General features: G+C 35.2%; 1 protein-coding gene across 2 annotated transcripts; it reads right to left on the reverse strand.

The window, feature by feature from the left end:
• Positions 1–263: 263 nt before the first annotated feature.
• Positions 264–9,991, reverse strand: LOC141713311 (RAF-like serine/threonine-protein kinase 20). 2 transcript variants are annotated; one of them, XM_074516668.1, is made up of 9 exons: positions 9,801–9,991; positions 5,944–8,831; positions 5,775–5,840; positions 5,020–5,172; positions 4,427–4,590; positions 4,028–4,175; positions 3,763–3,885; positions 3,054–3,141; positions 264–716 (listed from the first exon to the last, which is right to left on the reverse strand). In XM_074516668.1, the coding sequence occupies exons 2-9, from the start codon at positions 8,539–8,541 to the stop codon at positions 526–528; spliced, it is 3,531 nt and encodes a 1,176-aa protein (XP_074372769.1). In that variant the 5' UTR covers positions 8,542–8,831; positions 9,801–9,991; the 3' UTR covers positions 264–525. The 2 variants fall into 2 exon arrangements, with proteins under 2 accessions (XP_074372769.1, XP_074372768.1); XM_074516667.1 differs by having other exon boundaries at positions 5,944–8,838.
• Between the last annotated feature and the right edge of the window lie 4,881 nt (positions 9,992–14,872).

Genomic DNA, 14,872 nt, shown 5'->3' on the forward strand with positions numbered 1-14,872 from the left:
ACACATAAAAACATACTGTACCCATTTATATTGATTTTAATAATCTTAACCCAATTAAAATTCAGTCTGAATTTTTTTGGGGGTTAGAGTCGGTTCGGGTGTTGAAACCCATGAGCACCCGGTACTATCTATAAGTGTAACACTTCAGACAATCTGTAAGTGTAACACTTCAGACAATACCCACTTAAACCTGCAGGCTGTCGCAGTGGGTAGATTATTAAATATCCAAGTTAAGAAGAAACCATCAAACATTTACAGGAAGATGAAATAAAATATTTTGGTCATTTATCTGATATGCTGTAACAAAATTATTCTCATTTTCAGTTTTACTCGTAATTTTGTAAAAACCCAAAGAGATACTATTGGAGTTATTCACGATAAAAAGGACACACTTGTAAGTGGCCTTTACAAAAAAAATCTCTCTCAATATAATCAATCTGATATAAGCAGTCTTTACAAGAAAAACAATTACATATACACACATATTGTACAATGCCATCACCGCAAGTACTATAAGAATAAACCCTAGCTTGATGCCTTGTGAATGGGCGCTCGAGTTTGGCAAGCTGCAGCCATTACACGCAGGCGATTCGTAATCTCAGTAAAGGTTGGCCTAACCACAGGGTTAGGAGCCCAGCATTGCTCCATTAGCCTTTTCCATTCATGATCACATGAGTTTGGGATAGCTGGTCTTAGTTTGTTGTTCACAATACCTCCTAAAAAATCAAGAAACCAGACCAAACGAGTCAAACTCCGGGACTTATGAACAAGTAATCCAACTAATTGAATTACTGAAGTTACCCTCTCAGAGTTGATCGTGTGTGAAATCCATGTCAGTTTAGCTTACAAAAATATATAGGGTTAGTTGCATAGTGCACCCCTTTGATTTGGAACATTGTCACTTTGGTAACACAAGAGTTTCAACAATTGCAATTTGCATCCCTGCACTTTGCACCCCTTTCCGTTAGTTTCCGCCGTTACCGTTAAATAGGGTAGGGGTAATATAGTACTTCGCCAATGTTTAATTGCAATTTGACCTTTTAAGTTCAGTAGATTTTTCATTAAAACCCTCAAACATTTTTTTAAACATTCTGATCTTCAAATATGAAAATTTTACATTTGAACCTTTAAAATAATTTTACATTTTTTCAAAGATTTAAAAATTTAAAAATATTTGATATGTAATTGAATAAAAAAACAAAAAAAAGACGGAAAAATTACAGAATATTTTTAAAAAATGAGTATAATATATATCCCAAAATCATACAATGATATTAATAGATAAAATTTTTATCAAAGACCTATTCGAATAACTTTCAAAAACTTAGTAATATTGTAGTATTCATAATAAATTCAATTCGTATCAAATTTCCAAGATTTTTGATGATATTAAAGGCCCTTTTTGTTTGAAAATTCATGTAAATCCTGATTTATGTTTTATTTTTTTCTCGAAAAAATTAAAAAATATATAGAACTTCTTTTTTAGTTTTTTATTTGGGGTACGCTTTATCCATTTCTGGAGTCGTTATAATTCCATTTCTAATGAGATTTATCATTTTGGAAAAATCGTTACATTATCTACAACTTTCGTTTTTACAATTTTTTAAAAAATATCGTTTAGAGGGTCGAAAAATTAAATAAAGGTTTTTTTAATGAAAGGGTTAGAATATACAATTTTTATAGTTGAAGGTCAGAAATGTTTAAAAAAAATGTTCCGCGATTTAGATGAAAAATTTGTTGAACCTAAATGGTCGAATTGCAATTAACATTGTCAAATTACTATATTACCCCTGCCCTATTTAACGATAATAGCTTAGGGGGGGGGGCAAGTGCAGTATGGGATGCAAAGTGCAATTATTGAAACTTTTGGTATCAAAGTGATAATGCTCCAAACTAAAGGTGTGCAACATGCAATTAACCCAAATATATATCCCCTTAAATGACGTTAAGGCCGTATCAAATAATTATCCTATTAATCACTCTAAAGTGAAGGCCAAATTCTTACTATTTAACAATCTTTAGAATATTGCCAAGGCGTATCTAAGCATAATATTTCAAAAATGTATTTTGATGATATTATTTAGTGACGAACTGATGGCAACCAAAATGTAGAACCAAGCCGGATAAGTCGTTGGTTTACTTTCTACATTATGGTTAAATAAGCTACTTTACTAAAATTAAAAATTGTTCAAATCGAATATTCTCATAAAATTTCAGTTCTTTACACCACCATATAAGTATGCGTAACTGTTTGGTGGGGAAATGGTGTGATCATAAATCAACACTTCTTTTGGGGATACCAAGTGGTTTTTCCATCAATTTTTTCTTCTATCAACACTAGCTACCCACAATTCCAGCAGTACCAAAAAGTATCAATTCACTTACGATTATGTTAGGGAACGTTAAATTCATTTCAGATGAAGGATTACAAATGAAATGAATTAAGGTGTCATTTCAAAATCCTCAGATTAATGCTTATGCTTGAATGTCTTGGAATTGAATCAAATCCATATCTTTTTTGTTATCCAGACATGTTATTTGTACCATATCCAGAATTTTAAATGACTTCCGCGTTCACAAGGTATTTTGTATCTATCCTGGTGTATTAATGCCAATGTACGATCTATATTTCACATGGGATAGCACAAGGAATTAAAATGTCACTGGTAGGGAAAATAGAAATCAGTAATTGCTGGTTACATGAGACAAGAGGGATGGGCATAAAAGGTTTTTCAGGAGGGGTATAAATAGACAAGGATAAGGACACGGGTTGTTTCCTTTCCATCAGTAATTATTTCCATTTCTCAATTAATATATAACGTTCTCTGTATTTCCTACTGAAGTGAAATTGAATTGGGTGGTTTCCAGCAGATACAACATGGTTTTCCATCAAAGCAGTACAATATCAGATATTAGCTACCCACTTTAGCAGTAATAACAAGTAGGTATTGGTTTATCTATTTGCGTAAAAATAGTTTATTTGGAAGTTTTCAAAAAAGTAATCAGCATTCAGTTAAAGTGAATTTAAAGTAAACGATGACAAAACTGCTCACCAATAATTGCACCATAGTGCATGTTTGCATAAGGCTCCTCACCAGTGAGAATCTCCCACAAGACAATACCGAATGAGAAAATGTCAACCTGCTTAATAATACAAGGAAATTTTAAGAAGTGAACTGAAAATTATTTTCAGAAAAAGAACTTGAAAGTGAAGTGATATAGGGATCCCTGGATTTTACTGTTATTTGAGCTTTATTTAAAATCTAGGTTCACATTTTTACTCTAGAAATTGAGCAGAGCAAAAAAGTTAAATTTAATCACTCCTAATATAAAAACTGTTTTCCTTCCCTTATAAATGTCCCTTGTGACAAATTGTCCCAATCTTATAGTATTTAGTAATAACTACAACAATTCTACAAGAACTTGATGCAGTCCATATTTATAAAAGAATGGCAAAAAAATGAAAAAAGCCAATTAATCAAAGCATTTTAAAAAAAGAATAAATACAGCAAGGGAGGAAGTATTCTTTCTTCAGTAACATGATTGTATTAAGATCCAGACAAGTTTTCCAGTAAATAGGAAACTAAGAAATTTACATTTCCAAGTATTTTGCATACGTCCACAATCTCTTTCACATATAGTGCAACCAGAGTCCATATTCGTTAATGATGTAGTGTAAGTATCGATTACCTTTGAGAATTCCTAGATGCTATTCCAGGTTTTAACAAATGCGTCAATAAGATAGAAATGACAGCACCATACCTTTTCAGAAACTTTACTGCTACTTCCATTCAACAGTTCTGGGGCCATCCAAGGTAGGGTTCCCCTAACTCCACCTGAAACCAAGGTATTGCGCTTGATTTTTGACAGACCAAAATCAGCAACCTGAAAAGTAGTAGTAAACCAGTGATGAACAGATGTTTAGCTTGAGGCTTTTTTTGAAATAACAGTATGCACAAGGTAAATCATACATGAACACAACTTCATAAGAAAAACATTTCATTTATAAGAAAAATCAAATTACAACCTTGCATATGGGCCGAGAAGGATCTTTCAGGTTCACTAGTAAGTTGTCACATTTCAAATCAAAATGCACAATGTTTTTTGAATGTAAATACTCCATCCCAAAGGCTGCATCCATGGCAATAATGAGTTTCTTCCGGTGGTCAAGATGCCTTAAAACAAAAGAATGAAAAGTATCCATCAAACTGCAGATACTGGTAATGTAGAGGCCACAAGGAAAATGGTTACAAAAAACAGTCTAAAATAAATTAAATGTATAAAAGTTTAATAATATATATAATGATTAAGGATCTCCTCCCTCACAATTACTCGATAGCAGTATCACTGTCGATTTGGTTTTCGTTCATTTATCTTAGAAGACATCTGGAAAAAGATATGATGAGAGCAATGAGTGAAAGTTTACCTATCCTTACGCAGCAAAACATGCCTGAGAGAACCATCGACCATGAACTCTGCGACAGTTGCTAATGTACCCCCAGGTCCATCTTGTACCACACCATAGAATGCCACCACATTTGGATGGTGAAGCTTTGACAGAATTTCAGCTTCCCTCCAGAACTCTATGGTCTGAAATTCAAGGAGTTAAAGAAAGCAGAAGTGCCATATTCTGTTACTCAAGACAAACTCCCACATTAGCAACATAAGGTGAACAGAACTACTACTAGTGTGTGTGTGTGTGTGTGAGTGTAGGCTTGTGTATTAATACAAAAATAATTTAGCTGCAAACTTCAAACCAGGTGGATCATAATTGTACTTTCCGTGAATCTTATATGCTTTTACAGTGAATTATAAACTTATGTAGTGTAGTAAAACTTGATCTGTGTGTGTGCATGGTAATGTAAATAAACTACTAAAACCAAAGTATATAACTTGATTCTTATTAAGTTCAATAATCTTCGAACACTTGGTTTTAACTTTCAGAAAGTGACAAATCTTCTAAAAGAGATTAGCAATTTAGATATAATGTACTTCTAGTAAAAGCTACAAAGTACCTACCAATCTCTCTTGCTCTGATGATCGACCTGCAAAGCAGCTCTTCTTTATTCTTTTAATGGCGACATCCGATCCTCTCCATTTTCCATGATAAACTGTTCCAAATGTGCCAGAACCAAGTTCCCTTTGTTCCTCAAGATCTTCATTCTTTATTATCTGTATAAGCAAATCAGAGAACTTCAGATGACCTAAATATCACGCTAAAACTGATGTCAGGGGATAAGATGCTGTGATTTCGACTGATTTTCCTAAATTTGACATAGAACTTGCAGGAAAACACTATTTACGCAACCACTTAATCACTCAGCGCAGTGTCAGAGCACTTAGCCTTGCTTCATGTTCAGAAATGCGATTACTCGTACCAAGAGCTGATTATAACTATTGAGATTCTATTATTTTTTAAAACAAAAGAAAATAAATGATACTGGATGGTGTGGTTTAAGTAATATTGCTAAACATTTCCTGACAAGGACCATGACCAAGTTTGTCAGAGTGCCATGATACTTTCACCTGAGATGACTTCTGTGATGTTCCAGAATAATTAGTCACTATTTTGTATGACTTGATCACCTCAACAGTGATTAATTATGCTACAAAGTTCATATCATTGTAGTTCCTAGTTCTTAGATACAACTGAGATGCATATGACATAGCATGTTCTTTTTCTAATACAGTAGATAATTAAGTCATATGTATATACTCAAAAAAAGTTTGGGTAAAATTCTCACACACATATTGCTAGAACAAACAGACGTTACCTGCAAAGAACTGATATCGAATTCGGCAAAAGCAAGATCCAGTGGAGGTAAGCTCCTGATTCCATCCTGCAAGCAACAATGCTTTAAGAACTGTCTCCCAAAAAACACTCCTTGAAAATACATATATCCAGGAATAGATATACCAATCTATTACTACCAGAATATGTACCTCGTACTCAGATTCTGGTAATCTTATGATCTCAGGCAGTTCATCTAAATGCATCAAATCGCTGCCTTCGACCAGGGAAGGATTATAATCAGAATGAAAGGCTGTAGTAGAAACTTCGCTTACGCCAGTCATTTCTTTTTGAGCACCAAAATTATTTTGGGAATCTATTAGTGGAGTAAGTTTATAAGCTTCTGAAGCATCTTCTCCCACTTTAGGAAGTCTAGATAAAAAATCAAGCTGATCTTGGTCAATAAGAGAAACATCTTTTTGAGCATATTCACCGTGTGCTAATTTCTGAAAAAAAGACCAGTGTTTAGGCTCATGGTTGGCTATGTTCATGCTCAGAGCTCCATCTTTCTGCAGTGTAATACCAGAAGAATTCTCCGAACTGACAGCTCTTGAGAATATATCAGAAAGGAAATCATGAGGAAATCGATCATTTATATCAATAGATATGTCTCCTTGCTCTGGTCTCGAAACACTAACGGAAGATTCTACCCATGAAACATTTCTAGGCGAGATCCCTATCCCAGAAGTAGACTGAGAGTTCCCCTGAACGTGGTTAGCACTAATATCGCTTTCAAACCTGTCATCCCAGGGATAGTCTGGAAGATTAGATGCAGGATCATCGTGGTGGTTAGCTTCTGCAGTTTCATCAGCAAAGGAACTATTTGTGTTGCCATTCATGGAGCTTGTTTTGTCACCAGGCTTGGGAACCTGATTATCTGTTCCATTCTCTTTGTCAGTTAAATGGACCTTTGTTGCCTCATCACTATTCTGGAATTTTTCAGTTTCATCATCAGAAGTTCTAAGGTTGTCAAACTTTGCATTCGAGTCACAATGGTCAATCCTAGGGGACGGTTCAACATTTTGGAAATTTTCGCCAGATCCTTCCATAGGATCCTGCTGTGCAATATCAGAACGAGAATGGGAAACAAGGAACTGAGAACCAAGATCATCTGATCTAGTTAATCGGTTTAATAAATCCGCTTGCTCTCGTGGATATCGCTCAGAGCAAAAGAGACTTTGAGGAGGTAGAGGAGGCTCAAGATAGCTTAGATCAATCAGATCAGTCTGTGAGTTGGCATTTTCAGAAGCAATGACACTACTAGATGTCAACAACTCATTGTCATTTGATGTAGAATCTTGTGTGGGATTAATCACATCAAGTGGTGAAGAGACTGGCAAAGTCTCAACGTGGTCTTCATTCTTTAAAAGCATTAAAGGAGATTTTTTCTCAAGTGTTGGTACAACTGCAGACACCTCTTCAACAGGAAAGTGATCAACATCTTTTCCCATAGATCGAATGATTTCATGTTCAATGTCTTGATTACTCGAGTTATCACCATTCATATGAAGCTCTACTTCTTGCTTATGAGTATCTCGCAAACCTAAAGCACCAGATGGCTGATCCTCCGACAAACTTTCTTCTTGAGTCACAAGTGCGGAATAAGGCAGTGGAAGAGTACTATCCCCAACAGGTGTAGAATTAAAAGTGTGGGGTTCAGAACCAGAGTGCAAGTGATTCTGAGCTTCTTCATGATGCACCTGACCTTGATGAGAAAGAGATTGTAAATGGGTTTCCTGAGCATCGGAAGATTTAGGAAGAATTAGTTGAGAATATAGATTTATTGATGAGGCAGCAGTAACACTTGCAACTCCACTTGTGTCCCTTCCTAGTCCCAGATCCATTCCATTGACAGCAACTACATACTGGACTTCAGAATCCCCACCAGATCTAGCCAAACCAAAAGCAGCATCATCTAGATCATTTACAGAGAATAAAAACATCCTAAGTTTCTTAAATTCATCTCCAACTCCTAGCACGTTGCACTCCTCCATCATATTCTGTAGGTCCTCATCAGAAGTAACCGAAACTAAAGCATCAAGATCCTCCCCCGGAAGTTGATACTTAATTGTATGTGTATAAATATAAATTGTTGTAGTTTTTTTCCATATCTCTTGCCAAGAAATGTCCTTCTTTATTTTAATAATGCGAGTTTCTCCTCCAACATATCTGAGTTTTCCATCACGAGGCCGAGGAAGAATTTTACCACCAAAGCTGCAGAGAATTTTAATTTTTCTTGATGAGCCATCAGATGCACTGGAAGAGGAATATTCATGAACTATAGTCCGGTTACTATTATAAACTGATGAACTAGGTTGTGCTGATGCTACAGACGTATAATTACTTTTCTCTTCAAACATAGAGTTTTTTCTCTCAAATTCTTTTGGCTCCTTCTCTACAACAGTAGGCATAGAGATGTCCGAACTACTTTCAGACCCGGTATGACTGATCCCTAAAACGCCCTTTAACTCCAAGTAACCTGTTGTAAAACTAGGATCAGCAAATGGATCAAATGGCTTCCTCGGATTTACCCGATCACGCATAAATTCAAGGGCAAACTCCTCGCCTGTCTGTATAGAGTAATTTAGTACAGGTTTAGCTTCAGAAAAATTAAACTCTGAAGGCCTAGCATTGGTATTTATACGACCCATGGGATCCACCATGTATCCTTGAGATGTATGTCCAAATTCTACATTATCTGGAGCTATATTATTAAATGCCACACGATTGTAGTTTTTTGAATTTTCCATTGTACAACTATCAATTTACCAATCCTTCAGACCGTTCCGGTGGGGGGAAATGTCAAGCTCGTACGACCATGAAAAATATATGCATGTGACACAAAACACATTTTTGAAAGTATCAATCCACAGAGTGTGTCTGAGTAGTGAGCATGGCTACTAGAGATAACGCAAAAGAAGATTTGAGCTTCCGACAAGACTTGATAACTCAGACAGAAATTCAACTGCAGAATGTTGAAACAACTAGATTGTTGACGCTGGAAATCAGGCACAGAAGAGCTTGAAGATTGCCTGTAATCCTGCACTCTTACGAATACAAGTACCGGAATACATAATATATTCAGGAACATAAAAGAGTTTAGGAACAGCAAAGACGAAAATAACTTCTTTAAACGGAAGTTCCATACTTCACTTATTCATCTATTACGGAACAATATCTTGTTTGTTATTTGTGCGTTGTTCGAAGAGTGGATATATGTAAGGACATGTGTTCGGGAAACAGTTAGTGAGGTTCAACACGAAGTCTCGATGTTAATATGGATGGAGTAAGATATGTACATACATTTCCCAAATAAATTACTTAGAAATCAAATAATTTATCACAAAACTATGAAGGTGTTTGGCTAGGCTCGTTTTGAAAAAGTACCTATTTACGTACTTTTTTGGGGAGTAATACTTACTTTCCGTAAAATGAGATTAGCTGATTCAGATTGAAGTATCTTTAAACTTGAACAAAAACTTAGGTTGTTTTCTTAAACAATTACAACTAATAATCAGCTTCAGCTCAAGTTAAATCCACGGGTCCAAAATCTCTACAATTTCTTATCAAAAATTTTCCGAGATATAACTAAAAATTCCATCAAACAAGTATACATCACCGCTAATTAACATAAGACTAACATAAGAGGAACAAATAGAGATACCTATATCCACTCCGGAAACACACCAATACAAAATAATAGAATTATGCACACGATCATTCACACGGAAACATCGAAAACTACTGATCACTTTAGTAATAAAAAAATCTAAAAACACAGTATGTATCTACTCTAAGTATGAAATCTCTAGTAATAGAACCAATCCTAAGCATGCAAAATCAGTTACAGTGTGTGAATATGTTATTAATTTACATGAAAATTAAACGAAATAGAACAGATCTAGAATAGCAAGTATCAAACAAACATCATAAGAAATTGAAAAGAATGAAAAGAAAAAGAAAATAATGAGAAAAAATTTAAATGAAGTGGAGGAGAATTAACAGTTACCGTGAAGTGGGCAATTGAATTGGCGAATTAGCAATCGGGAGTGAAACTGTTGTAAAGTGAGTGTAAAATGTTGTAAAGTGCGTGTAAATGGGGGATGAGTTGAAATTGAGGTGAGGTAGTTGATAGTGATGACTGATGAGGAGAGGGGTTCAAATAAAAGATATTCGACTTTCCACTGCTTTGTCGACTCCACTATTTCGTCTTTTGTGCGTTATATATCATCCCCTCTGTCATTTCTTTTATTACTTCCCGCAATTTATTTGTTTTACCAGTTCTATAACGGGTCCGCTCCCGACTACAGTATGATGATAATTTTACCACGTCTTTTAGCAATTTTTTTTACTAAAATAACACTTTATGGACTCGATCACCATAAATACCGGCCTATTAAACAATCCTCAAATGTGTATTAACCCACCTTAACTAAAATCAGTTTAGGAGATCGTCAAGACAATTGGTTAGGCGACCCACGGTGCCTACGCCCGTTAGGGTATATACTCAACTATTCGTTTAAAGTATATAATAATTGTTTGAAAATTTTGAAGGCATGTTTTCACATTGTCTGTATATTATATATTGTAGACAATCTAGTATCAAATGGGATAACAGAAAATTAGATTGTCAGACTCCTTATATAATATAGTAAATGTTCACAGTCTAAGTGGTGTTACACAAACCACTGGAACGTCTGAAATATTATTTAAAAGTAGTTTATCTTGACTATTGAAAATACTTGTATACTTTGTGTATATTGAACGGGATCAAAATAGTAGAATAATTCTTTTTTTTTATTCTGACAATAAAGAAGAACTAAGATTTTACGATATTATTATTGCTTAGCTTCTTAATCCGGATATAGTGATTGACACTTGTATTTAATGCATATGCCTTGATTCATACATTAAGTAATTTATTTTAAATTGAGAATTTATGTATTGGGCAATAACATTATATACAGAGTGGGATATTGACTATAAAAGGAAACCGTGTCCGAAAAATATATACGAGAGATGATGTCCTCTTGAAAGCTCATAATGATAATTATGCTTTAGTCCTGCAGGCAGATTTGTTCGTTCATAATTATAAGGTTGAGTGGATGATCAAGGATAAAAGATGTTGATTAAATTGATTGTCAAAAATTAATTTAATTAATGGACATGCGATCTCTTAAACATGGAGAATTTAATAAGCAAATAATATGGGAGCTGAATTAAAAGATTAAATTACGGAATTAGGAAAAGTAGTGCAAATATTAATTCTTTAGTGGATTAAATTAATATTTAATGACATTGGGCTTGGCCCAGAATGTCATTTGAAGGCCCGAGCTAATTATCCATGATCCCTACTGTAGCCTATAAATATTCTAATTCTCCTGAAACTAGAGGTGGCGTGAACATGAGAACACGAGAACACAAAAACGAAATAAGATCCTAGGGTTTGAGAGAGGCAACCATTTTTCTCAAGGAGCCAGCTAGGGTTTTGGATTTTCGGAGCTATCGGGAGAGGTACACCTTGGGAGATCGAAACCCACACTTCGTCCAAGGAGAATCGAAGAATACAGTAGAAGAAGTGGATTTGAATCGCTTGCGCCGTAACGATTAAGGTTAACGTTCTGTTCGAACTCTTTATAGTTATTCATATCGTAAAACGCAGGGCCGAGATCCCGTTGTCCCAACAATTGACATCAGATCCAGGTTCTAGGTTCCACGTTTTATGATATGAAGTCCATGTCATAATTATATATACATGTATATAGTTAGGGCTGTAAACGAACCGAACTCGGACGAACTCGGACGAACATTTTTCGAACACGGACAAAAAATAAATGAACCGAATAATGTTTGTTAACGTTAGCGAACAATATTATTTGTCCGAACTCGAGTTCGATTATTCTCGAACCGAACACGAGTTGTTCGCGAACTTATCGAACCGAACTCGAACCGAACGAGTTCGGACAGCTCGTTAAAAAATGACAAATATATTGTATGGGCATTTAAATGGTAAGCCCAATCAAAATTAAATAACTCTTGGCCCGACTTTTTATATCTGTGACTTGTGGTTCAACTGAATAATAAAGATTCAAAATAAAATAAAAATTAAAAAATTGAAATGATAACATACATATATAGATATACATACGGCTGCAGGGATGAGCAGATGACCACCGACTCCGAAAATGAGAAATTGGGAGACTGAGAGACGAGAGTTGAAGATCGACGACTCTATTTTTATGTAAGGATGTTCAAGCTGAAACATAACTCTTTATGATTTGGGGGCTAGGTTTTTGATTATTTGTTTAAATATCGTAGGTGTTGTATGTGTAATACCCAGTGTATGTTTATGTTTATGTTTAACAATTGAATCAATGTTCAGGAAATGTAATGGACAAATGTAATGAGGTATAAAGTGATTTTGATGAATGCAATCTTATGATTATTTATGAATTATTTCTTTTATCTTTTTTTTCTCGAACGAACTCGAGCCGAACTCGAGCGAAATCTTGTCGAACACGAGTCGAACACCAGTTCGGTCGTTAAGCTTAACAGACAAAAAAATTGGTTCGAACTCGAGTTCGGTAGGCTATCGAAATGAGCTTATCGAGCTCGAACTCGAGCGAACTCGAGCGAGTTTAACGAACAGCTTGGTCGTTTACAACCCTATATATAGTGGTATGCTTGTATTGATTCTGTGATGCATGTTGTTATTCACTATTATGACCATGTTTTAATTATGTGTTTGGATCTCACGTGGTTTAATCGTGGTTATTTTATTATGGTTAAGATCTCACATGTTTTTGTTGTAAATCACGAGGGTTGATTGTGATAGTTTTTTCTATTCAGTTTTTTTGTAATCTTGTAATCTCAATTTGTAATTGATCAAGGTTATGATCAGATGTAATATAATAGGCTTATTCAGCTGTATTAAGTTGTATGTAATTGTTCGATCAACGAAGCTGTAAGAAACATAGATTTTCCGTAATTACATTCTGTTTTCGGGGAGCTTCGCTGTTTTGGCTGCAGATTTTGCATACGATGTCCGATTTGGGCTTATGATACCTTTTCGGAAATGGAAGAACGAGAAGAAGATGCTGCAATAAATCTAAAGATCTATTGCCCCAGTCTTCAAGTTGATCTAGAGGCTGTTTATGTGTTCAACCGGGCTCTCGAAGATTTTCAAAAAATTTCGAAAGATGAATTTCGGGACATCCGTTGATCAAGATATCAGTGGATCAGGACATACGTTGATAAGGACATTCGTTGATCAATACATCAGTTGATCAGGACATCCGTTGGTCAAGACATCAGTTGATCAAGACATCCGTTGATAAGGACATGCGTTGATCAAGATATCATTTGATCAAGACATCCATTGATCAGCTTATAATGAGGCCATAATAGTGAATGTGCTTTATTAGTTTCTGCTGATCTTGATTATTGCTACTATGTGTTTCTTGTATGTGTTATTATGCCATGTGATACTAACCCCAACATGCTAGAATGACATGGACATAGGACTGTTTTAAATGCTTTAATCATGCGAGCATGCTGCTATATTATGTGTTCTTTATTGTTTACATATTATATGTGGAATTCGAAAAAATAACATAGGACGATGCATCCAGATTAAAATCCTCAAAGTAAATACTAAGTGGGAGAGGCAATTGATATATGAAATCAAATCCCATGGTCTTCATTATTATTTGTATGTAATTTAAATAAATATAAATATAAATATAAATTATATATACGCCACCCATCGTGGCATGTAATTTATGGTGTCTAAAATGTTAAGGAGATTACTAGAACTAAACTTCTTAAATTAATAACAAATATTGGAAGGTACACATGTCACCCATCGTGGCGTACCAAGTTTCATAGATTTCAGATAATTATAAGATATCATTTGATGACATCTGGTATAATTATGATTTAAGATTTGATAATGGTATACACTTAGCTATGAAAAATAATATTGACCACCCAAACGTGGCGTATTATTTAGTAATAGGACCGAAGTAACATTTAAACAAATTTAGGTGGTATACATGTCACCCATCGTGACGTACCAGAAACTTATGGTGTTTGAATGTTAGTGTATTAAATTTAATAATTGTCAGAGGAACCAATAGGTCTTAATATTTAATGCACCCTTTATGTGTTATGTGATGTTTTTATGCATGATTCTCAGGATACAATGGGGGTTTAATCCACTGTTCACCATACTTAAGGATAACAAACTTACCAGACCTAACTATATTGAATGGAAACGAAATTTGGACATTGTGTTGACTGCTGAGGAGTACAAGTTTTAGTTTTGTACTTATGAACCCAAGCTAGATCAGCCTGCTGCTGAAACTCGTGAAGATGAGAAAGAGTATTATAAGTGGTGGATTAAGGCATGATGAGATGTCACGATGTTATATTCTGGCAGCAATGTCGGGTGTTTTGCAGCATCAACATCAGTCTATGGCCACTGCTGCAGATATTATCTTTAATCTCAAGAAACGTTTTGGAGATCAAAATAGGGCTGCTAGGCAAGTAGCCATAAAGGCTTTAATGAACGCTCAGATGACTGAAGGAATGCCTTTAAGGGATCATGTTCTCAAGATGATGTCTCATCTGAATGAGATAGAGATCTTTGGTGCTGAACTTGATGGGAAACTCAGATTGACATTATTCTTATGAGCTTGCCTAAGAGTTTTGAGCAGTTTCACTTGAATTACAACATGAACAAGAGGTTGTATAGTCTCGCGGAACTTCTGACAGAACATCAGGCAGCTGAACGATTATTTCGGCAGAGCGTTCAAGTGAATGTAGCTGAGAAAGGTTCTTTCTCTAAACCAAAAGGTAAGAAGAAGAAGAAAAAGGCTCAGACACAGAAAGCTGCGAATGCAGTGGGAGTTCAAGGTGGTGTGAAAAAGCCTAAGGGAAAGTGTTTCAGGTGCAAGCAGTCAGGTCATTGGAAACATGATTTTCCTCTTCCTAAGAAGATAAACAATACTGGTATGTCTTTTTCTCTAGTTACAGAAACATATATAGCGGCTATATCTACGAGCACTTGGTGTGTAGATA

The sequence above is a fragment of the Apium graveolens genome, chromosome 3, assembly GCF_009905375.1.
Source record: "Apium graveolens cultivar Ventura chromosome 3, ASM990537v1, whole genome shotgun sequence".
Lineage (NCBI taxonomy): Eukaryota > Viridiplantae > Streptophyta > Magnoliopsida > Apiales > Apiaceae > Apium > Apium graveolens.